This window comes from Macrotis lagotis, chromosome 1 (genome assembly GCF_037893015.1).
Source record: "Macrotis lagotis isolate mMagLag1 chromosome 1, bilby.v1.9.chrom.fasta, whole genome shotgun sequence".
Lineage (NCBI taxonomy): Eukaryota > Metazoa > Chordata > Mammalia > Peramelemorphia > Peramelidae > Macrotis > Macrotis lagotis.
Genome location: NC_133658.1, coordinates 495,803,524 through 495,830,060, shown reverse-complemented (window position 1 = coordinate 495,830,060; position 26,537 = coordinate 495,803,524). Strand labels below are relative to the sequence as shown.

Below are 26,537 nucleotides of genomic sequence, written 5' to 3'. Positions count from 1 at the left end.
GCTTTTACTCTTTGAATTTACTTATTTTAATTTTAATGAACAAATTCCTTTCTATTTGTTCCTGGTACAATTCACCCTAGAGTTGAGGGATGATGATTTTTGTTCTGTTTTTCACTCAGCTATAGAGTTGTTGTCTCTCTCTCTCTCTCTCTCTCTCTCTCTATATATATATATATATATATATATATTATATATATATATATATATATAATATATATATAGATGGAACTCAAACTAAATCAGTTTTGTAGCAATTTTATCTTTTTTTTTTCTTTAAGTGGCTTGCCCAAGGCCACACAGTTAGGTAATTATTAAGTGTCTGAGACCAGATTTGAACCCAGGTACTCCTGACTCCAGGGCCGGTGCTTTATCCACTATGCCACCTAGCTGCCACAATTTTATTGTTTTGTAACAGCTTTAGCTTTTTGTAAAGGGTGGATGAAAGGAATTGCTTAAAATCAAATTTGACTTGCTTCTGACTTTTATTGCTTTTTAGCCAGAATGTGGGATTTTATTTTATTTTCCTACAGAGATCAGCTTTTTATCTCACCCACATCCATTCCTCAGTCCCCATTGAGAAGAAAGCAAGAGAAACAAAATCCTTATTACAAATATACAGTCACAGTCAGTTCCGCTACAATGTGTATTTCAAAAATTGTGATTGATATACAGGGGAGATTTTTACCGTAATTTGAATTTTTAATTAATTTATGTATTATTTCTTATTAAAAAAAACTGCACCATTTAACAAACTCATAATCAACCCTTCCATAGCCGACCTTAAGAAATCCAGGTGTTTTTCTGAATAAAATGCCGTGTTTATTGTGGGATTTTTTGGTTCCTTACTACCCCACTTCCACTCCTTTCTGCCATGATCTCAGTATTGTTGCTTTCCTAAATTGTTCATGTAGCCACTGTTTTTTTGTAATTATGTGTTTCTTGAATATTCGACATATAAAAATAGCCCCATTTTTATTTGGCTCCTACTTCTTTTTATATGCCTCTGATAACATTTTTGAGCCTGGTATTCTTTCCTCATAAGCTCTGTTTTTATTGCATTATTGCATAATATGGTGCTTTGGGGGAATGCATATATGGAGTTATGGCCAAAGTGACTGTGGAAACAGGAGAACAAATTTTTCATTAGTCTTATCTGAAAATTCACACCCTTCATTTATTCCTTCTCTGTCAGGAGGGGGACAGCATGTTTCTTGAGTCCTCAGGAATTTTAATTAGTCATTACATCATAGTTTTCTCCCTTTCTATCTTTCCCTCCCTCCCTTCCTACCCAAGATCTACCTTCTCACTTTTACAAACTAACACAAGAAATAAGAGAACAAAAGAAAAAAAGTTACTTACTACAAGCATGTATAGTCAATTAAAATAAATTTCAACATTGGCCATGACCTAAAATCAGAAATTGAATAGCATGATTCATCATTAGACTTCTGGAATCGTGGCTGGTCACTATGCTGATTAAAGAGCTCAGTATTATTATATTCCATCATATTGATATTCTATAACTTGTCTATTGGTTCCTCAATATATGTTCTTCAATACTTTCTCTGACATGTTCAAAAAGATTTATACATATTTTTGTATATTCTTTGAATTTGTTGATTTATCCTTCCCTTAAACTAAATAGTCAATTTTAGAATTTTACTAGATACACTATTTCAGAAAAATGATATGATTCAATAGTTTAACTTCTGTACATTATGAGATTTGTGTGATGTTTCATTTTAAAATAAAGAAATAAAATTTTGAAAATATTATTTTAAAAAGATGGTCATTTGTAATCAGAAAGTTACTTTAGTATTGATATGTATCATGTCTTTAAGTATAAGTAAAGGTTTAATACATTTATTTTTCTTTAAGGTTATCCATACTGGAAAGGTCAGGTGTTAAATTCAAATGAACTTCATGAGCTGTATGAAGGACTTAAGCTGAACAATGTAAATAAGTATGACTATGTTCTCACAGGTAAGAAAACCCTTCTCTTTCAAAAAAAGACTGTTCAATCTTAGTAGAGAGTTATGTGTGAATAAGAAATTAAGTTTATCTGGTGGTTTTAAAGTTACCTTATATACTGCTGAACAAACTGGCATTATGAATGTGATAGAATATCACTGTATCATAAACAAAGACAAAAAATTATTTTCAAGAATCCTAAATAATATGAATATAATATGACATCTAATGAAGTTAGCTAAACCAAGCGAATTCATATTAGGACAACTATACCGTAAAGAAAAACAACTTTGAAACACTTAAGAGATGAGATGAGCTCACAGCCCCCTGGGCAATATCAACTTCCTGCACACCCTCTCAATCCCCTGGGCATTGCCATCTTTCCCTTTTGCTATAGTTGCCTCAGATACCTGGACCTTATCCTTACTATATTTAACCCTCTCCCAAGGGAAACAATTAAAAAGAACATTTCCAACACACAGCAGAACACAAAGGCTGGAAGTGTCTACTACATTTTCCCAACCTGGTACAGTTTACGTATTTTTAGGATCTTGGTGGCCTTTCCTTCCCAGGAGCTTAACTTATTAATGTGTCTGACGGATTTAAAATTGTCCAACCTACAATAAAAGAGATTGAGGCAGAGCTCTGAGCCAATGGCATTTTATTATAAATGATCTCTAATCCCCTTAATGTATTAGATCTCAGATTTTCCTGAAAAAGAGGCATGACAAAATACAGACTCTTACTGGTTGATATATTATACAAGCTAAAATAAGCAAAATTGATGACAGGTGAAGCAAGGGGCATCACCATCATTTGTGCTTGTAAAATGATCACTTGCTCGTGTTGAACAAGAGAGATGGTCTGGAGGTATACCATGACAAGGAAAAATAAGGGTGAGGGGCTTCTGGTTAGTTTTCTATCATTAAACAAGCTAACTTACAATCTATATCTCATAACTCTGGGGCTTAACATACAGAACTTAAAAAGCATTACTCCTGGGGGTGGCTAGGTGGTGTAGTGGATAGAGCACTGGCCCTGGAGTCAGGAGTAGCTGAGTTCAAGTATGGCCTCAGACACTTAATAATTACCTAGTTGTGTGGCCTTGGGCAAGCCACTTAATCCCATTGCCTTGCAAAAACCTTAAAAAAAAAAAGCATTACTCCTTTGGAAACATCAAATTGATTTATACTGATTAGAATAGAGTGGGGGTCCTCATTAATTATTTCTTATTTAACTTAATTGACTTTAGCCCTCCTGTAGCTCACACAATCCACCAACCATAACTTGACTATGCATTATAGAAAATGTTACAGTAGGCTTTTTTTGGCATTGTTATCTCTATGTCCCATACTCCTGTCCCCAGTTAATCAAGAAAAATAATTGGGCAAAAAGTAAAGTCAAGCAAAATCAATCTACAAAAATGACTACATTCAAAAATGAATGTCTGCACTTTGTCCATTACCTCTCAGGTGGTGTATCAATCAGACTTTTCAAAGTTAAATGTTTCAAAGTTGTTTTGCTTTATGGTATAGTTGTCTTTATATGAATTCACTTGGTTTCAGCTAACTTCATTAGATGTCATTATTTTCATATTATTTAGGATTCTTTAAAATAATTTTTTTGTCTTTGTTTATGATACAATGATATTCTATTACATTCTTAATGCCACAATTTGTTCAGCTGATCCCCAGTTGTCTAAAGCATTCCAAGGTACCCCCTTTCCTGCTATATCTGCCCTCCCCATCTCCTTTGAATCTCCCTTCAGGATCAGGAAGAGGGGTATGTGTTAGCTCATTTTCATTCATTGACCCCTTCCCCCATGCTTCTTTATCCTCACACACTCCATTTACAATCTATTGCTCTCAATCCTTCTTTCTGTTGATACTGATAAACTTGTCCTTTTACCATTTTCCTGTGTTTTAAAAGCCCAGATTATAAGTAATCAGAACTAAGAACCTGTTTTTCTCATTTACTACCCTCAATACCCTCTGAAGATATTAAGGGTCTGAAAGGTTGTTTCTTGTTTCTTCTTCCCTTTAAAAATATTAGTAAGACATCCACATAGTTCTTTCTGGTTGTTCAAATTTACTTTTCTAGGTTTCTCTGCATTCTTATATTTATTTTTCAAAGTTCTGGTCTTTTCATAGAAGAATACATGAAAATTCTGTATTTCATTAAAGGTTGTCTCACTCTCCTCCCCTCAAAGGATGCAGTTAGCCTTTTTTTAACTTAAAAAGGATAAATTATTCTTGCATATAAATAAGCCTATTATCTTTTGCCCATTGGGAAACTATTCAAAGACCTTCCTAAGATGGCATCAACTGGATGCAGCTGAGGTAGAACACCTGACCCTAATAATTAGGAATAAATCTCTTTCCCTGAATTGGGAAGGAGAGACTCAATTTGCCATTGTAGGTTGAGGATCCCATAGGAAAGGTGCATGGTCTTATGTAGAGTCCTGCTGAGGAGAAATTTATTTATATTATCCTTAAGGACTTGTTTGCCTCTACCACACATTGGCATCATGACTGTCATTAACCTTAGTTTATTACTTATTAGAACAGACATCATATGATGTCTCTGTTTCCTGATATATTCTTCCAGCCACTTTATGTAGAAGGGTTCATAGGTTCCTAAACATGGTGGTAGAGGATGTGAAATGGCTTATCTTAACATAGTCTCAGAGAGCTGAGCTCTCCTAATTCTAGTAATCTATACTGTAGTTGACTTTGCTTTTCCAATTTGACTCCTATTACCTAGCCTAATTCTCATCCACTGTAAATTTTGAATAGATTCCTATATTCTTAAGAATCTTTTTAGTATAACATTACTATCTGGAAAACTTCAGCATTATTATTGCTGTTTTATTATTTTGGTATTATTCTAAGATTTCACTGTTTGCTTATTTTACTGGATTACCCTTAGATAATCTGACTAGAAAGAAAATGAATCTGACTAGAGATTTTATTAAATATGGAGACCACAAACAGCAAAAATCCAGTGTTTTACAATTATCTTTTTGGATTAAGCAATGTCTTATACAGCTTTTCATATTACAAGTATTTTTGAGAATTTGACTCTCTGCTTATGCAATAGCTTCTAAAATGTTCATTATTCTATTTGTAGAAAAGTTTTTTTTTAAGGAAAAACTAACAAGGAAATAGTTAATACTTACTATGGAATGCTAGGAATCTGCCATTGAGGGCACTGCGTATTTTTCAACATTCTTTCCCTAGTTTTAAGTGAATTTGCTCCATGAGTTCTTGCTTCCTCAGATTTGCTGAATAGCCATGGAACATTAGGTCAGAAATGTCCATTTCATAGCAATTGCTAGCCTTCCTCTATCAAGGTCATGAGGAGCTTTCTCTTTTAGTCAAACTAGTTTATATGCACTTTATTTTTCTTCCTAAAGGTTACACAAGAGACAAATCATTCCTTGCAATGGTAGTTGACATAATCCGAGAGCTGAAGCAGCAGAACTCCAATTTGGTATATGGTAGGAAGTTTTTTTTTTCCCTCAGTGCAATTTTTACATTAGAGATGTTAATTGCATTTTCTTTGGATGATCCTAAAGCTATGGATTACAAATGTATTCCCCTGGGGGCGGCTAGGGGGCTTAGTGGATAAAGCACTGGCCCTGGAGTCAGGAGTATCTGGGTTCAAATCCGGTCTCAGACACTTAATAATTACCTAGCTCTGTGGTCTTGGGCAAGCCACTTAACCCCATTTGCCTTGCAAAAACCTAAAAAAAAAACCCTTGATCCATTGATCAGTAGTTGCTAAAACTGTTGTTTTTTAATATTTTTGTAAATTTATTGCATTTGTACTTCTGAAGTCATTAAACCTTAAAAACTGCTATTTTGGTTAACATTAAAATGGTACTAGATTTTGGGGGTACTTTGTACTTTTTATGGGACTATATTGAAATATTTTTTTTATATGTGGATATGATTGTTAATTATTACAAGTTCACTCCCAGATTTAAACTCAGTCTTCCAGCACTCACCTGAAAATCACTTTGCCTTTTTGATCCTGTCTTCTCAACTAAAGTACTGCTTCATAAGGTTTTTCTGAGGAAAGTTCTTTTAAATGCTATCTATGAACTACTAATCTGGGACTTAGTAAGATTTGAAAGAGTCACTTTTCATAGTATTTTCTATTAACAAAGAAAATGAGGAGGTAAGAATAGGGACTTGACCTATAATGTCATTGGTGGAAAGAGCTGGCTGCAGAAAAGTCCCTTTCTTTACCTACTGAAATTAGCCCTTTTTTTGCTGACAACTAGTATGTGTCAGAGGCTATACTTGAACCTAGCATCTTTATGGCTTCTAACCATTATAGTCTTTGTAGAAGAAATTGGCCAGGCTGCTTTGGACAATGAAATGCAGGAAGTCATGTAACAGGGTGAATGGTGGAAAAAGAAGCAAGATCATTAATCATATTTTCTTGTAGCATTTGACTTGTTTTTAATAATCAGTTAAGATTTTTACAACATTGAATAATAACATGTCACATCTGCTAATTCTCTCTGTCATGACATGAAAGAGGCTTTTCATGAAGTGGTTTTTTTTTTTCTTTTTCAGTATGTGATCCGGTGATGGGTGACAAGTGGAATGGAGAAGGTTCTATGGTTAGTAATTCCCTGACTATTTGAATTAGATGATTTACTTCTTTCAAGGACTATTTTATCTTCTAGGAAAGTAGGGCAGATTTCCATGATATTTTCCTGCATGATATTGTCCAGACTTTTTTTCTGATCGTGGGATTCAGGTAGACTAGTAATTCATAAATTATCTCTCTTGGATCTATTTTGTAGGTCGGTTGTTTTATTTTTATTTTTATTTTGTTTTTTTAGTCTTTTGGTTTTGTTTAATTGAATTTTAATGTCTCACAGAGTCATTCATTTTTATTTGTCCAATCTTAGTTTTTAAGATTTTTGTTTTCTTTAGTTAGCTTTTTTATTTCCTCTTCCATTTGGCTAATTTTATTTTTACTTTTAAAATTGTTTTCTTCAGTTAATTTTTCATTTTCTCTGCATGACTCATTTCTTTTCTCCTTTTTTCTTCTTCCTCTCTTAGACTTTTTAAAATCCTTTTTTGAGGGGCTGCTAGGTGGCTATGTGGATAGAGCACTGGCTTTGGAGTCAGGAGTACCTGGGTTCAAATCCGACTTCAGACACTTAATAATTACCTAGCTGTGTGGCCTTGGGCAAGCCACTTAACTCCATTTCCTTGAAAAATCTAAAAAAAAAAAATCCTTTTTGAGCTCTTCCAAAAGGTCTTATTGTGTTTGAAACCAATTGCTCAGCTCCTTTGAGCTGTAGGCATTTTATCTCTGCTTTCCATTTCTGAGATTTTGAATAGTTATTCTATCCTCTGAGACAGAATAGTAACTACCATTGGTTAGTGGGGGTGGAGTTGGTTATTCTGGTCATTTTGTCATTTGAGATCTCTTCCTGTGCTATAGTGTATATAGTATTAAGCTTTTTTTTTTCCCTTGGGGACCAGAGTTCAAGTCCTTGTCTTTCCATTCTGACCTTTAAGGTGTTACAGGTTTGTTCCCTATGCTAGGATAGCCCAATGCCACACTAATATCTTAGGGCTCAAAATTTTGCTCTATAAACTGGTGTGTTTGAGACCCTCACTGTGCAGGGACCTTAGCTGTGCTGTGGCAGCTTCTTGCTGGCTTCCCAGCTCTACTGCCTATACTGGACTATAATCTCCTTTTATCCTTGATGGACATTTTCCTGAAGTTCCTCAAAGAATCTTGCTGACAAGTTTTTCATTTTTTTTTGTTGGATTTTGTTACTTTAGGTTCTGGTTAGACTTCATTCAAAGATGTTTCAGGAGATGCTCCAGGAGCTTCCTCCTTTCACTCCAACATTTTTCCTCACCCCCCGAAGTTTGCCTGTATGTTGCTTAGTATTTATTTGGTAATAATAATGTAACATTTGTGTGGCATGCTGAGACCAACTTAAATACATTTGGATGTGAGACCCACAGAATTTCTGTGAGTTTGTAGGCACTGCAAGTTTTATCCTTATTTGACTAAAGAGAAGTCTGAGGCTCAAGATTTTTTTTTTGTCTGTGCCCAGAGAGTACCGAAGCAGAATAGGAATCAAGGGTTTCTTGACTCATTATTAAAACTTCCTTCACCATGCAGCATGACTAGGGAACTTGAAATAATCGTGCGAGCACTAACTATCTAACTAACTATCTGGAGAAATTTCCTGTAAATTGCTCCAGAACTCCCTTAATCCTAATCTTAATTGGCACTGGCAATTTGGGGAGCTATTTACTTAATCAGTCATTTCAGACACGCCTGACTCTTTGTGACCCTATTTTGGGGTTTTATTGGCAATGATACAAATTTGTCATTTCTAAATGCAGATAATTTTACAGATGATGAGGCAAACCTGTTAAGTACTTTTCCAGAGCCACAGAGCTAGTAACTGAGGTCAAATTTGAACCCAGATCCTCCTGTATTTGAACTCTAATTCTGGAATTCTAACCACTGTCTCACCTTGGGGCATCTATACTTGGGGATGGATACTTCAAAATTATTGCAGATAAAAATTTATAAATTTGTTTTTAAATTTCATTTATCCAGCCTATATTGTGTGATAATTGTAGTATTTGCAAAGTAAACAAAATTTGTCTTTTACACATAAGCACTGACCTCAAAACCTTTGAACTCAATTAGACAAAGAAAAGCTCTTATTTAAAGGCAACTGCACAAACTCCATTCTCATAGAGTTACCAATTAAAACATTCAGTGTATGCAGATCCTTCCTAGGAAAAGATAGTATGCTAGGGAAAAAAAATTGAAACCATTGCTTTAGTGTCTTTTTTTCCTTCTCCCTAGACTCCTGCCTATAGTGCTTCATTTTTCCAAGGATCATCTCAGAGAAGGCTTATGCTGTTTAATTTCTATTTCCTTTTCTTCTATCCTGGTTGACTGAATACTTACCTACTATGCATCCTGGATTTTCTGGAACAATCTCATTTTAAAGCAAAGGAATTGAGACCATATATCCCAATTTTTGTCTTAACAAAATATTATCACTCTACTTTTCCCACTTTTCCTTGATCTAACTTGAAGTCCTAAGTGATGTGTTCCTTGATTCCTCTTGTTATATCCATACCTTGATTCCTTTAGGTTCTTTAGAGAAAAACCCTAAATTATTCAGTTTTTATCTTTTCTGGTGTCTTTAAATTTCTATTATATCTTTCTTTCACTATCCACATCACCTTATAATTTTTATTTCTGTCACCTCTCCTTACTTATCAGTGGAGTATTGTCTCACTTCCTATTCTTTTTCTGCATGACTTTGCTTAGTATTTTCGGTTTTTGTGGTAGTTTTTAAATTTCTTCCTACTTCCTTGTTTGTACTATTGTTGATGTTCGTACTTGCTAATCTTGCCAAAAGATTTACTCAGGTTTAAGAAAAATTATCACACTCTAAAGTAGGAGTCCCAAACTATATTTGCTTCTCCTCGTGTCATACTTCACACTCTTTAAATAGGGTGAAAGAAGATGGTGATGTCCAAATTTCTGATTTGGTGCAGAGCCAGAACTTCAGACTATATTTGTTAGTTCATTAAGTAAATCTATGTCGGTACTTCTCTCTTTTCTTTTACTTCCTTTCATTCTCCCTATTCCTTTACCCTTTCCTTTACTCACATTTTTTCATCTAGAATTTTCTTACAAAGGATCAAGTGGTAGAGTATTGTATCCAATACTAAATTAACTTTCTTGAAAGAAAAATCTTATCAATTTTATTCAGTATTTAGGTAAACTTTATGATTTGTTGTTAGCTGTTAACACATTAAATATATGATTATGTCATTAGACAAATTACCATAAGACTCCCCAGTGTTCTGAACACAGCATAATAAATCACAAATAATAATATGGAGAGAAGTATTTTGCTCTGAAACTATTTCATTATTTATATAATGCACTTTAAGGTCCTTTCAATCTTTTGAGACCACTATATAAGACGAAGAGATCTATCATCTCAGTTTCATCATCTACAAAATAAAGGATTTGGAGTTAATGATTTCTGAGACCCCTTCCAACTCTAAATCTCTGATCCTTTGCTCCTATCTTCCTCCTTTCCTCTATTTCCTGGGGGGAAGCTCCCCTGCTGAAAGGTTACCATAACTATGTTCTTGTTCAGATCATTCTGAAGCCTCTCTTCTTGTTGTTGATTTAGGATCATGGGATTATGGTATTCAGACCCCAGAAATCATCTCTCCAGCCCTATCACATTACAAAAGAACCTGGGGTTGGAGAGAGGTGAAATATTTTGGCTTTGATTACCTAATGGCAGAGTCAAGATTTGTTACCCAGGTCTCATGACTCTTAAAATCCAGTGCTTTTTCATTAGTTTGTATTTTTTTTAGTAAATATAATGACTTGTTTTGTTTCATTTTTTGTGTGTAAAAGCCTTAAAAAAAAAAACAGGTTTCTGAACCACTCCCTCCCTTTTCTTGCCATTTCAGCTTAGTCAGAAATTGATCACTCTCTGAAAGCCTGCTAAGTTTCTAGCTGCTTTCCCCTTAACCACCCTGCCTCTTCCCCCCCTCCCCCCACCCCAAACAGATCCAGGGTCTCTTAACTCCAGGAGGGTTAGAGTGCATGTACTGTTATGGAAGACATTTACTTCTCTACTTCTCCTTAACTTTACTCTTTTTCAAAATTTATGCTCTGGTAAGTACCTGAATTCTTGCCATCTTTTGGGTGGTCTTCCAATGTTGAACAGAGTTGGGTCATTAAATTTTTTTATCTTCTCTGGTTTAGACATTAATTGCCACAAAGAATAGAGTTCAGAGTTTTCTCAACCACATGATCTTATCTTTTGTTAGAAGATCACATTTCTAAGACGTTATTTATTTTTTAACATTATTGTCTTCCAATTTGTTTTTGCATTTTAAATTCCATAACCCCATATCTCTAATTTGCTATTTCCTTGTTGTTCGTTTATACCATCATTTTAAAAAAGCAGCCAATATTCTTCAATAAGACTTAGCTAAATTATATGAAAGCAATATATGAAGACTTAGCTAAAATATATGAAGTCAATGCTTTTTAGTTTCTAAGTAGTTGTGACTATTGCTTAAGTGGGAGTGCTAGATTTATTACCTGGCAAGGTAGGTACTATGACTCCCCAACATCTGTGCCTTATCAGTATGTTTCCAGACCTAAAGGTGCCTAGTCAAATTCATATTTCTAAAAAGTGTCAAGGATCCATTTTATACAGGGATTACACAAGTATTAATATTGTACTTAAGGAGTAATTTTAAAATCTCTTTGTCAATATTAGTAAAGATACTTTTCATTAAATTATTCAAGTAAAGTGATTATTCAGGACTTATATTTTGTTCAATCATCATATCATGATTAAAGTGTCTAGAGGTTATCGAAATTCATATGTGTGAGTGTTCTGTAATTATGGCATGACTATCTTTCTTAGGGAAGATCAGTTCATTGTCAAGTGTTCCAGAGAAGTAACTTTATAGTAAACCAACATTAGGAAATTAAAGCCTTTTGAAAACTTATTTGATAATCTGAAGCATACTGTAAGGTTCATTAGTTCTCTGTCAGATCCTCATATACTGTATGTTTCAATCTCATTTTTTTTAGAGGAATCTGAGATCTGAAAGCTAATGAAAATTGTCATATTGAATTACTAATGAGAAAACCTAAGAAAAAAGAATATACTAATAGACCAAGGGGTATATTACTGTACCCAAAATTAAAAGTAAGCCAATTTTTCTCTATACTGTATATTTTGTGATTAAAACTGGAAAGTTTGATACATCTCCATTTTGCCTCTCCCTTTTTATCTCATCTTATGATTTTTCCTTGTTTGTATTATTCCCTTAAAAGAATCCTGATTCAAAAAGGATTGATCTATCCATTGTCCCTTCTGATATGTAATTTCCTGGTCTTGATTACACTTCCCCCTCAAATCAGACATTTGAAACCTTGCCTGTTCAAAAGTTTAAAGTCTTTCCTCTTGGCCTACCGAACTCTCCCTCTTTTTGAGTTCCTCTAGCACTTATCTGAACCACTTGCTTGGCACTTAGCATATTCTGTAATAATTTGTTGGACATCTTTACAGGCTTATGCCCTATATCCAGTTAGTAGTTTCTGAATATGCTAAGCACTATTCTGAATACCTACTAGTTTCTCAGTTATTCTTGTTTGATTTATAACTTGTTTCTTTTTCTTTTTCATAGTATGTTCCAGCAGATCTTCTTCCAGTTTATAAAGAAAAAGTCGTGCCTCTAGCAGATATAATAACTCCGAACCAGTTTGAGGCTGAGTAAATAAACCTTTTTTTCCTTTAAAGATTTTTGCAAGGCAATGGGGTTAAGTGGCTTGCCTAAGGCCACACAGCTAGGTAATTATTAAGTGTCTGAGGCCAAATTTGAACTCAGGTACTCCTGACTCCAGGGCTGGTCCTCTACCACTGCACCACCTAGCTGCCCCAAATAAACCTTTTTTCTTAAGACTTCTTGTTAGTGACACAATTCTAAATGTGAATTACTGAGGGGTAACTCTGAGATCATGTAGGAATATTCACTCTGATGGGCTTAATACTGGAGAGTTATTTCAGATCACTGAGCTATTGAATCAAGGTCTCGGGTCTCTGAAAGGGTTAATTCATTGTGTGGAGGTAAGCAATTTTGTTTGCCATTCACAAGCAGGATTTAGCTAGATTGACAAAACAGTAGTTTATATATTGTAACAATTTAATCACAAGCTTGATTGAAATTTTCATGGTGGATGTGTGTGTATAGCAAAGCATTTGGGTGTTTTCATTTCTTTGAGCACCTTCAGGAAACAAAGAAAAAGCCATCCTATTGCATAAAGAAATTTGGATGAGACTGTCATAACAGCAAAAAACTATGCTCCAGAAACCTAAGCAAACTGATGCATGTCAAACCCCCAAAAGACATATATGTAGTACATCTTAGAAACACTTAACCACAATTTTATGATTTCAGTAAAAATTTTGATGACTAAAGAGAGTGGTTCAGGTTACATATATTGGAGAACTGATTTATATAATGCTTTCATTTTTTAAGACAAATTACATATGTAATAAATACATTCTTCCACTTTATGGTAATCTGGGTTTTCTAAGGCAAAAAATTAAGTATTTTCTGGCAACAAAGTAAGAAAGTTTTAATTCTGCAAGGATCAATTTCACTAAGAGGAATCTTATTACTGTTGGAGGGCTAAATTTTTTTTTTTAACAATGGCAAGCCATGATTTTATAATATTTACATTCCCAAAATTGTTTGGTAATATATATTAATTTGAGACAAGAAAGATAAGGGGGGAAATTTTTTAAATTAAGTTTTTCAGATTTTTGAATCCTATAAAATTTTTGGTTTATCAAAGGTAAATTCTTCCTGATATGTGATAACATTAAACCTTATTAGTCTTTCTCTCCCCCCCCCCGCCCCCGCCCCCTGACCTGCCCAATTCTTATCCTTTAGGTTACTCACTGGAAAAAAGATTTCTTCACAAGAAGAGGCATTAGAGGTTAGGCATAGCTATTTTTGAATTTATAATTCATTTTAATTGCATGCTACCTCATAATTTAAGAATCGATGTCTCAATTGTAATGATTTCAGCATCTTTTATGTTCAAGACTGTCTTTAATTGATTCATGAGGGAATGGAGGGGGAGTGGGGGGGTTGTGGAGGGATAAGCCTCAATTTAAAACTGAAATGTAGAGACTTCTTCTCCTGAGGCATATTTCATTTATTTTTTTCACATAATGTTTTCTAAAAGGCTCCTTAGATCAAATGAGACTGTTACCTAGAATAAAGAGATTTCACTTTACCTAATTTCATCATCTGTAAAGTAAGAGTTAAATTATGGGATCTTAAAAATCTCCATCCCTGACCCTGTGGTCCTTCACCTCTGTCTCCTTTGCTGTCTGCTGAAAGCTGATACATGTTCCCTTTATAGGTCATACCTCAATCTTTGTAGCTATGATGGGACAATCTGAAGGATAACATTCCACCTTTTGATTTATGCTCGTTTTGCCAAATATCTCAGGCCAAACCTTCAACAACCTTCTTCAATTCTGACCCTGTAAAGATATATTTAGGCTACCTAGATGCCCAGTTAAAATAGTAAAGTTTGAAAATGTTTCTAAATATAACAATAATAGCTAACATTTACATAGAGTTTAAGTTTGCAAAGCACTGTATAGTACATCTCACCTAAACCTCAAAACAATCCCATTGATCTAGGAACAGGTATTTTGTCCAGTTTAGAGATCCCAGAGGTCACACTGCTGAATAAATTCAGGTTATTTCAGACTCTAAACTCTCCTGTATATCTATTATGTCGCTGTTATCCAGGATCTCTCTGGGCAGTAATAATAATAATTCATAAATGTATGAGACAGTTCCTAGCCATACCTTCATGCATGGAACAGCTAGAAGGCAAAGTGGAGAGAGTAAAAAATTGAAACTGAATGATTGAACTAGTCATCCAAATTTAACCTTGAGTGAATGAGACTATGTATTTGCCCTCTTTAAGAAGGTAGAAGACTTTGGGAGTGAATCTTTGCATATGTTGTACCTAGTTATATATTGGTTTGTTTTACTGAGCTACCTTTTACCTTTTGTTCTTTTTTTCTTCTTAAAAAAGAAATGACTCTTCGGATGGTGGAAGGTTGTATTGAAAAATTATCAAGATATCATTAATTTTTTAACTTAAACAGTTTTTGGCTTAAATGAACTTTTGTCATAATGAAATATTACCTATGAATTTGGGTTATTTTAGATGTAAAAGAAGATGGCATTGTGGCAGAGTACTCTTATCATTCTGGAATAATGTTTAATTTAGTTCATTATAATAAAAATGAGAATGATTGTTACTGAGATGTTTTTCTTTGTCCTTGAATAGGTAATGGATATACTCATTCTATGGGACCAGAGACTGTAGTTATCACCAGTTCTGACTTGCCAGCTTCTTCAGGCAACAACTACCTGATTGCTCTAGGAAGTCAGAGGAAACGTAAATTACATTCTTAACCTTCTATTGAATCTAATGGTCATCCTACTTTTCTCACTCTAAGAAAATGTCAGTGTAGGCATGTCTAAAATGAACAGTTAAAGAAAGCATGATCTGTACTATATAATCATCAAGAGTATGGCTATGGTGATTCTCAAATGCCAAGAAAAGAGTATTTTAATTACAAGAAAGTACTAAGTTTATGGAACTTATTTTTCAAAGAAGTATAAGCTGAAAATGGGCTCAAATTTCTAAAATTAAGGTTACAGATATGAGGGAATCAATCATTCTTTACTATAGTCACATAACAGGAACCACAGCTGGAAAGGGCTATAGAAGATCAACTAATCAAACTTGCTCCTTTATTGATAAGGAGACTGAAGCTTAGTGAGATTCATAATTTGTTGATGGATCAATGGATAATAAGCATGAGCAAGACTGAATTAATGATGGTTTGGTAGAAGTTCCCTTGTCTAGGGGCGGCTAGGTGGTGCAGTGGATAAAGCACCGTCTCTGGAGTCAGGAGTACCTGGGTTCAAATCCGGTCTCAGACACTTAATAATTACCTAGCTGTGTGGCCTTGGGCAAGCCACTTAACCCCATCTGCCTTGCAAAAACCTAAAAATAAAAAAGTTCCCTTGTCTAGAAATTCCACTGACTAAAATTCCTGATTCCTGAAGTGAGTTACACTGCTGCCTGAATTAAATCTTCACTATATATTCTAAGATTCTCTGCCCCCCTCCAATTTGAGTCCTTTTTTAATTGAGTCATTATTTATTTGAGTCCTTTTATTCAGAGTATGTTGAATAAGGGTGATGTGAATCCTCTTCTAAATATTTGAAAAATTTTTTTCACAAACGTACTATCATCTCATTTGTTTCCTTTGAACAGAAAAACCAGATGGCACAAAAGTGACAAAAAGAATCAAAATGGAAATTCAGAAAGTGGATGCAGTCTTTGTGGGAACAGGAGACTTATTTGCTGCCATGCTCTTGGCTTGGACACACAAACACCCAAATAATTTCAAGGTGAGCTTGCTTCCAACTCCAGTATCTTTCAAATCATCAGTTCAGAAGTCAGCACTGTAGACCTTTCCTAATCCTCAAGCTGTAAGTGTCTCTTTTTTTTAGTCATTCTCCTTCCCTTGCCTTCCCAAGTTGAATGGATAAAGCTAATGAATACAATACAGAAGAAAATCTGAACAAAAATTGTAAGAAAATTAACTCTCAGTAATTTAATATACCTGTTAAGGAATAGAGGAGGGAGACTGTTGGTTGAAGTTGAACCACACCAATGAAATCTAGATCTTTGAAGTTCTGGAATAATCCTCACTTGGTTAAAAAAAATAAAAACAGTATATAATTTTAGTATGAGAGCCAGAGGAGGTACAATATATGATCTCACAGTATCCTAGGCAACCTTGAATAGCTTTTGTAGCTTTGAATACCAGTCAAAGTTCTAAATTGAAATTACAGCAATTATGTGACAATCTTCCTTCAAAAGAAAAGTAAGGTGGAAGAAAAAGGCTATTTGAAAGCAGCCCTTTGAAAAAAAAAAAGATAAAGTGCCAGAAATAATCAAATAGATGGCATGAAAATTTCAGCCAGTGGTGTTGATTCTACTGCTCAAAGAATTTGAAAATGTGTGTGTGGAAATTGCTTTGAAGCTTTACATCAACAGTATTTAAATTTGATGACCAGTGAATTGATAACTCGTCAGGATGGCTTAAACTTGTACAGATGCCCTCTTATTTTCTACAATTCTTGTTCAATTTCTTCCATAAACCCTCTACAGAAGATTTAACCATGTTCAAATATGATGAAAGGGTAACAGATAATGATAGAATACCAAAGAGCTTCACTCCCCAAAAAGGTCTTAACAGACTGTTGCCTCTTCATTAATGCTAAGCAGTGCTAGAAGTTGTTATACATTATGCTGACTAGGTTGATCACATGTTCATCTTGGTGCTCACTACACATCTATGATTATTTTATTCTCTTGTATTCAGACTTCTCTTTCCTCAAGGCACCCACACTATTTCCCCTCTTCAAGAGATAATGTTGCCTTTTATTGAGAAAATACATGCCATTTTCTGTGAGCCTCCTCTTCTCCCCCAGATTTTGTTTCTGAGAACTCTTTGACATCATCTCCTATATTCTCTTCCCTTACTCCAGACTCTGATGAAGAGCAGTCCCTTGTTCCAAGACTAACACTTCAATTTGAGATATTGATAATAATACCACCCACCTCACAGGATTACTGAGAGGATTAAATAATATATTATTTGTAAAGCTCAATACCTATCACAAATGTTGAATAAAAACAATCCCTTTCCTCTCTTCCCTCAACTTGTCCCCCTTGACATCATCATCATCATCATCATCATCCCTTATCTCCACTTCTAATCTTCATTCTCACCTCCTTATTGTCTAGTATTCCAAGGTTTCCCTCCACCTAAAAAAATTCATTACTAGCAACATCCCCTCAAGCTACTGACTTAAAGTCTTCTCTTTCATAGGGAAAATCCTTGAAAAAAGCTATCTGCTGATTCTCTCCTCTTACTCTTCTCTCACTTCTGATATTCTTGTCATTCAGCTTCATATATTATAATATGGAGCTCTTCAGTTAATCCTATTTATATTTTGTTTTGAATATGAACATTTTTTAGAAATTTAAATTCTGGGGGCAGTTAGGTAGTGCAGTGGATCTAGCTCAGGCCCTGGAGTCAGGAGAACCTGAGTTTACATCTGGTCTCAGACACTTAATAATTATCTAGCTGTGAGACCTTGGGCAAGTCACTTAACCCCATTGCCTTGCCAAAAAAAATAAGATTTAAATTCTGGATAAAGGAAAAGTGCATAGAAAAAAACAAAAGAAAGTTTAGAAGGAAATAGACAAATAAGAAAGCTTTGAAAGTAGCCCTCTCCTTGGTATCTATTGAAAAGAAAATTAAATTCTATTATTAACAATCCTCAATTTTAATCTTTTAATATTATAAACGATGGGTAACAGGAGTTGTGTATCAATTGTTTTCACTCCCTTTATTACAGGTGGCTTGTGAAAAGACAGTGTCAGCCATGCACCATGTTCTTCAGAGGACTATTCAAAGTGCCAAAGGTAGTCTCTTCTAGACTAATAATTTTCAGTTCTTTAAAGTTGTTTCATATTGATTTCTATTTATTCAATCTTATCTACAGTAACTACTATAGAAGTTACCTTAAATCCCTATACAAGAACTTCTCTGCCCCTCTGCTTTACCTGCCATCCACCCCACCCCCCCATATCCATGTCTTCAGTATATTGTTCCCAATGAAGTAGCACAACTGAGAAGCACATATACAGTCATCCATCCAACTCTACCTAAGCAAGTATACTCCTTGCCTTGGTGGTCTTGCCCACCAAAACCCTGAGTAGAAACTAGGCTGCTCTTATAGACCTGTTAAGAGTCCCCTAGTATAATACTAACTTGACAATTAACAAGGGCATTTCTTCCCATCCAAGCTAAGTAAACTTAATTCTCACTATTAGGGAAATATTAAATTATTAATCAATATTGCTACCTATTTCCTCCTTCCCTTCCCCCTTGATGGCAAGTTATCTGATAGGTTATACATATGGAAATATATTTAACATAATTACATATTAGTCATGTTAAAGATGAATTAGAGGGCTGGCTAGGTGGTTTAGTGGATAAAGCACCGGCCTTGGAGTCAGGAGTACCTGGGTTCAAATCTGGTCTCAGACACTTAATAATTACCTAGCTGTGTGGCCTTGGGCAAGCCACTTAACCCCATTTGCCTTGCAAAAACCTTAAAAAAAAATAAATGAAGGACAAAGGATAACTTTGGCTAAAGATATTAGACCACACTTCCTGTTGTCCACCCTGCTTCCTTCAAGACTCTTGTAGGATGGTAAGTTACAAAGAGAACTGAATTTCTAAACTTACAGCCCAGATGAATTTTTTTTTTCAGGTTTTTGTAAGGCAAATGGGGTTAAGTGGCTTGCCCAAGGCCACACAGCTAGGTAATTATTAAGTGTCTGAGACCAGATTTGAATCCAGGTACTCCTGACTCCAAGGCCATGCTTTACCCACTACACCACCTAGCCACCCCCCAGATGAATTTTTGAACTATGTTCAAAGACCAAGAACCATAATTCAGACAGTTATAGGACAAAAATCAATTAACTTTAAGAAGATTCAGTTGAAAAAAGATGAGAATCAATATGATTATTTCACTGGAAAAATATTGGAAATTCTGTTGAAATCTGTAGGCCACCATTTGTACATTGTTTGGGCCTTTTATGCCTCAGGAGAACAAGGAAGCCAAACCAGTCATTCAAACCCTAATTCCCCTTGCTAATCAATTCCTAAGCATTTCTTCCTAGCCCTTTTTAAAGGGGAAACTATTCTCTATTAAAAAACCAATGTCTTTTCCCCTATCTTAGCCTTTAGTATAATCGTAAGCTTGTTGGCACACCTCCCCTTCTCACTGAGGTCCTTCCTTCCAAACAGAGGCAATAAGAAACTTTTTCTTCATTCCTTCATTTCCTTTCAGCTGACATTCTCATTTACTCTTTCAGCACAAGCTGGAAAAGAAAAGCCCAGTCCAGCCCAATTGGAACTGAGAATGGTGCAAAGCAAAATGGATATAGAGAATCCAGAAATAGTAGTGGAAGCCACTGTGTTATAGACAATATGATCATGTCACCCAGTAACGCACAATATATTGATGTCTTTGTTTCCCTTCCTGTAATAATGTAATGTCTGCCTGAGAGATGTGACTTAAACTTGATATTTTTTCTCAAAAAATTAGTGTCAAGTATCAACAGATCTTTTGTTGTGAAAATATGTGGTGGCTAGGTTTGGATTTTATTTCCTTGCTCAGAGAAGGAGATTACCTCACCCTCAATTCATCCATTCTGTACACTGCCCTGTACAGTGTCACAAGGATGTTAAAAAAATGTTCAGCATCCTGATTTGTTCATGAAGTTAGTCTGGAAAGTAGTAGTGGGAGATAGGAACTCCCTGGGGAAAGGAAGGTGGCCTATACAAGATTATCACTTAGTCATTTGTAGTGCCAATGGAGTTGGCTACCTGTTCTTTTTTGAACTGAACAATTTTAAGGTCCTTGGCTATGTTTGGTTTTTATAAAATTCTAATAATAGATTTTTTTCCTTCATTGGCTTATTTTGTACATCACAGAAGCCAAAGCATTGGGATGGCATTTTTTGTATGACTTTAAGGTCTTCCCTTTATCCTCTTTTGTTTCTGCTTTAGGGAATAAAAGGAAATCTTCCTTCTCTGAAGTTTCAGTTGACCACAGATAGTTTTCCAAGATTAAGAAAAAAGAAACTAGTTAACTGTTAAGCCAAGGCCCATTAAGTTAACTGCCCATTTATAATTAGTTCCTTTGCTGATGCCAGATTTGTATTGTTGTTAATCATGTTCATCTTTATCAGTAATCTGTTGATCTAAGAACACAAGGATGGGTATATAGGGCACTGAAGGAAATTGCAAAGAACACAAAATACTGAAATATTTCTTTTTTTTTTTTTTTTCCCTGGCAAGGCAATGGGGTTTAGTGGCTTGCCCAAGGCCACACAGCTAGGTAAATATTAAGTGTCTGAGGCTGGATTTGAACTCAGGTATTCCTGACTCCCGGGCCAATGCACTTTTGACTGCACCACCTAGCCGCCCCTGAAATTTTTCTTATATACTATTTTCCTTTGAAAACTAGTTTGTGGTGGTTTTTTTTCGTTAGATTAATGTGAATATTTCATAGTATAATGTCAAACATTCTATAATTACAGTGTAGCACTACTGCCAGATGTCACAAGTCATTGTTCTACTTTCCACATTCCTGTCAAAGGAACTCAAAACCAAGAGACTTTATGGCCAGCTACCATATGTTCCCTTAGGGGAAGAGTCTTCTCAAGACCAACAGCAGAATTTCAACAGCTTATCCTTCCCTTGTGCTGACATCACTGTAGAGAAGTTTTGCCCTCCCTAATCCTCCTCTTACCCAAGTATAGAACCATTGATCCCACTGTCTTGCATAGAGCAAGTGTGGGAACATCTGTCCCTCAGTCTATATAAGGCCCTCTGTCATTGCCAAGGCAACTGCAGATGTGATTTGAAATTCAGTAAATCTAGGAGCTTTTTTTTAGGTTTTTGCAAGGCAAATGGGCTTACGTGGCTTGCCCAAGGCCACACAACTAGGCAATTATTAAGTGTCTGAGGTCAGATTTGAACCCAGGTACTCCTGACTCCAGGGCCGGTGTTTTATCCACTGCGCCACCTAGCCGCCCCATCTAGGAGCTTTTTAGGGATAGGATAATTTTTATGTGGCCCAAGAATGATGTTATATATATCCAAATGACCCTTGGCAGAAAAACAGGTTTCTCATCCCTGATTTATAAGTGGTAATAAGAATTCTAATGAAGAGGGTAACTAGGTGAATTATTCTGAATAACTTTGACCTTTACCACTTGCTTAGCTTTCATTAGCTACTCCATTTGTCTGTGGAGTGATCTTTGTCAAATTTATAGCTGAATCTTTACACTTCGATTTTTAGAGAAGCTGTGTAGTCTACAGTGAAGTAAGGATGTGCGACCCTGCTAATATCCTTACCATATTGGGCATGTCTTGATGAGTGACGTTTCAGTATTTGACTGTTGGTCAAGGGAGAACCAAGTGTTTCTCTTCATATCACCTCACTCTGACAAAAAATATCATTTAAGTTAAGTAGAAGTTACTACCTAATTGATTATCAATCGAACATTTTTAATCTTTTGTCTTCCAGAAATGCACATTAATTAACTTTTTTCTTACACAAATCAAAGAGAAATCTTTGTTCTCTGTTACGCTAGCTATATGAATTTTTTTTATATTCATTTCAAAAAATCTATTGGTTCTTTGAAGGTTGAATCTGCTGATGAATGTCAAGAGTTAGACTTAAATAATTATAGATTATTTCTTTGGCTTAATTCTTAATGAAGTCATTAGTATCACTTTTTAGGTTATGTGGATAGTTCGTTTTTGATTTTTACATCAAGAACAGAACTGTCTAAAATCCGTGTGAACTTTGGGACTTTACAAAGTCTTGGGATAGAATAGAAATGGATCCAAATTGAAAAAATATCAGGAAATATAAAGCATTGTTTTTAACCTCATAGGGTTATATGTAATTTGGGACAGCAGGAAGGATGATAGAGAAATACAAAACTGAAAATGCAATGAATACATTAAAATTTGAAGGGGTAGGAATATTTTCCTGATCAGGGACTTGAAATTGTGGTATGTACTACTTTGAGTGAAGAGAAGAAATGCATATTTTTGGTTTCACAAACACTAATTTTAAAATTGTTTTAAATATCATTTTAATGGTAAACTTGAGTATTGTGTTAGTTTCTGCTTATTTAGCATCTTATCTGAGAATAATCAGAAACATTATGCTAAGAACATTTTGTAAATTCCCCTGACTTTGAAATTATGGTGTTTTCGGAAATCTGAAATGCCATCACTTTGATTCATTTGTCCTTGGAAACATGACCTTAAACAGTTTCTGGGGGCAAGGACTTTGTGCCAAAAATAGTCCCTGTGCCATATACATAATACATGTGTATATATATTTGTTTTTTTAATTCTCTCTCTCTCTCTCTCTCTCTCTCTCTCTCTCTGTCTATATACATATATATATATATATATACACACACACACACACACACACACACACATACATTTAAAAATACAGTTTGCAGATATTTGTTGACATAGAAATCATTTAGTTACCTCATTGCTTCATTAACTCTCCCTATTAAAAGAATTTATTTTTCATCATGAATATATAAAAAATAGCTTATTTTTACATCATTTATGTGATAAATGTAAGGTGTCAGTTACATTTTCAATTTAAAGATCTGTCTATCAATGGAACTATAAATATCCCTGTTAGGATTTAATTGCAGTGTACAAGTCTCAGATTTTTTACTTTCAAAGAGATACAATAAGTGATGACAAGTTGTGAGAGATTTGTTGGAACAGAATTACCTGTTAATATTAAAGTTTCTTGATTGTTTCTCCATGTATTTAAAATGTAAAAGAAAGGTCAGCTATTATTGATTACATTTTTCAGTCCTTTCTCTGTTAAAATGTTACTTAAAGTAGAACTTTACAAGGATGCAAAACTATGTTCTATTTTATTAGCTTGTTTTAATTCATTATCTGATACTATTGTGATTGTAATGGTCTGCTTTAATTTGCAATTTCTGTCACTAGATTTTTATAAAAGGATTCTGTTTTAATATATGATTCATAACAGTTGTTAGAGCCTATTTTTAAATGCATTGGCAATTTCAGCAGACTAAACCAGTATTGGTTTAACATTGCACTGGTACATGAGTCAGTTTTAATTAAGGTTCTTTTAGTGTTGAATGAAAATAGGCAAAGAGAAAGCCTACATTGTGATTCCTGAAGTGCCCTGATGTAAAATAATAATTATTAATAACACATGATTATAATAAATATATATATATTTATTTGTGTGCTTAGGCTTGTTTTGAGATTTATTATTTAAAGAAAAATTTTTCCTAAAATGAATTTTTTTCATTGACCCAGGGAACTCAGCCTGCATCTTTTGATTTTTTTTAACCTCAGAAAACTAAAATTGAATATCGAGTAAAATACAAAGATACGAAGCAAAAACTTTATCCATTTGGAATTGTGCAAGCCTCCTGCAGTTACACATTTTGTCCACTATTGAGCAGTCTGCATGTAGTGAGTCTGTTTCTCCCTCTTAGGATTTTAAGTTGTGTCTTGAGAGATTTGAGGTTTCTCTCTACTTAAATATCATCAACCTAAATCCCTTTTAACTATTTCCTCTCCACTATTAGTTCCCAGTTAGTATAGTTGCAATTCTATTTAATCACTTAACATCAGTTAGCTTTTACAAAGAGATATTTATTTTAAGGACAACTCAGTGGTAATAGACTGTCTTGGGATCCAGAGGACAAAGTTCAAATCCAGCCTCAGACACTAGCTGTGAGACTCTGGGCAAGTCACATTAAATTTGCCCTAGTATCAGCATTTATTTATTTATTTAGGTTTTTGCAAGGCAAATGGGGTTAAGTGGTTTGCCCAAGGCCACACAGCTAGGTAATTATTAAAGTGTCTGAGACAGGATTTGAACCCAGGTACTCCTGACTCCAAGGTCGGTGCTTTATCCACTACACCACCTAGCTGCCCCCCATCATTTATTTTTAAAATGAACTGGAGTGGTATCTCTGCTCACAAAGAATCAGCTGCAACAAATTAACCCACTCCCACCACAATTTACTTCAAACATTTAGGAATAACATAAATAATTATTCCCAATGTGGGGTACAGTCTTCTCTAGCCCATTTTGAACACTGGAGAGGGTAGACTCACTTATAGCTCATTTCCTGAATGGCATTGTTCCCCTCAGGTTTACAGTGAAAACATTACAGCATAACTAGATGATGAGTCCTTGGCTCAGTTACTGCTAGTTTGTATCCCAAAGGTTACTTCTCAATATTTCTCCTATTTAAGTGTGCTAAAGAAGATTGTCCTAAGCACAAAATTCCTAATCAAGAACTGATGCTAGAATGTGAATAAATTGAAAAAAGAAGAAAAAATCTTTCACAATGAAGAAATACTGTGAGTTGAGAAAGCCTAGAGAATAGAATATTTTTTTTTTTTGCATTTTAGACACTCATTTTTATTGACAACACTGTCATGGTATAATATTGGGATTTAAGACAGCCATAACAACTGCTTTACAGTTTAAGTCATAGTGAGAAAAGCATTGGTATCATGTGACCATACATACTGGGGGACCTGATATAGCAATGGCTTAATGGAGGCTATCCAATGGAGATAAGTCATCAGTAGATCTCACACTACATAACATTTTAAATTCACTCTGATTATCTTGAGTATTGATGAAAAGGTTCAACTCTAAAAAGAAAAATGATACATAAGAGACACATTAAGCACTTTGGTTCCAGAGAATAGAATAATTTTAAAATAATCACAAATGCCTCAGAGGTAAAAGGGGTCAGGGGTATTAGTGAACATGTTTTTCAGGAGTGGCTAAAAGTGAAATTGAGGATTGCAAAGGAAAAAGATTGGAATATAAGGTGGAAAACCTTAATTGAAACAAAAAGACTATGGGGGGAAAAATGGAACAATTAAGATCACTGATCACTTTGGAGAGATTAGTTTCTATTGAATGCAGTCGAAAGCACAAGTAAAACCAAGGAATCAAAAATTAGAAGAAAAGCAAGAAACTGAATTGAGAAGGTGTATGTAGCAGCAAGTTTCCTTGATAAAGATCACATTTCATGTTAACTGAGACAGTTTGTAAAGACATTCATTCCCCAGTTGATAAATGCTCAAAGAATATAAATAGTAATCAGGAGAATAATAATAATGAGAAATGTTCTAAATCATTAAAGAACAGTAATGTCTAAACCAGTAACTCTTTAGAACTTCTAATATAGGTAAGGGGACAGAGGCAGTCCCATCACAGGAGGTCAGGGCCTACCATAGATCTAGGCACCAGATAAGGCTTGTCAGCTTTCTGGTCAGCACAGAAGCAAGAAACCTAAATTGTGCTATATTCAATCATTGTATTCTTTCCATGGCTATAGTCTACAAGTGTCCCATTTTGGTCTGAATCTGAACTGCTACACCTACCTAAACACTCCTATAAAATTGCGTGTGTGTGTGTGTGTGTATACCTCTATTAGTATATAATGTCCTTAATTTTTTTACTCATATTTCAATAGTGTTTCATAACTGCGTTAAATTGATTCACAGGGGGGCGACTAGGTGACACAGTGGATAGAGCACCAGCCTTGGACTCAGGAGTACCTGAGTTCAAATCCAGCCTCAGTCAGTTAATTTCCTAGCTATGTGGCCTTGGGCAAGCCACTTAACCCCATTGCCTTGCAAAAACCTGAAATCAAAAAATTGATTCACAGGGAAGTCATGTCATGTAAATTGGATCTGAGTAAGGGAATGCTGTGCTGAGTACAGAATAATCTGGATCTAATGACCAGATAAGCATCAAGACCCTGGAGATGGCCCCAGATGCGAGGCAGTCAGGTATACCTGCTGTTGGGGCTAGTACTCTTTCTACTACACCACTTAGCAGGTGGGAACCAATCAGCAGCAAGACCATAAGCCCAGTGACAAGTTTTGAACAGTTTAGTAGAGCCCAACTCTTACAGATAAGTACAAAGCTCCAAAATAGGCAGAAAAATCGGGGATAAATTCAGAGCTTGACCTTAGAAAGTTGCTATGATGACTGGGAAGTTCAAAGCAGCCACAACGGAAGCATCAAAGAAAAATGCAAATTAGTTTCAGACTCAAAAAAAATTAAGAGAATTTTAAAAGGCAAATAAAAGGAGAAAAATTATGGGTAGCCTGAGTCAACGTAATAAAAATGACAATTCTACCTAAATTAATCTTATTCAGAGCCATATCAAAT

At 35.0% G+C, this 26,537-nt stretch overlaps 1 protein-coding gene across 1 annotated transcript in view; it reads left to right on the top strand.

Annotated features, from left to right (window-relative positions):
• The window catches only part of PDXK (pyridoxal kinase), a 42,104-nt gene extending 21,522 nt beyond the window's left edge, over positions 1 to 20,582 (top strand). Inside the window, exons 3-11 of the mRNA XM_074213877.1 lie at positions 1,879 to 1,983; positions 5,387 to 5,470; positions 6,558 to 6,604; positions 12,222 to 12,307; positions 13,491 to 13,546; positions 14,917 to 15,027; positions 15,916 to 16,052; positions 18,075 to 18,141; positions 19,606 to 20,582. Coding sequence (XP_074069978.1) covers positions 1,879 to 1,983; positions 5,387 to 5,470; positions 6,558 to 6,604; positions 12,222 to 12,307; positions 13,491 to 13,546; positions 14,917 to 15,027; positions 15,916 to 16,052; positions 18,075 to 18,141; positions 19,606 to 19,715 — 803 coding nt within the window. The 3' untranslated portion in view covers positions 19,716 to 20,582. The remainder of the gene's footprint in view (positions 1 to 1,878; positions 1,984 to 5,386; positions 5,471 to 6,557; positions 6,605 to 12,221; positions 12,308 to 13,490; positions 13,547 to 14,916; positions 15,028 to 15,915; positions 16,053 to 18,074; positions 18,142 to 19,605) is intronic.
• Positions 20,583 to 26,537: the final 5,955 nt, after the last annotated feature.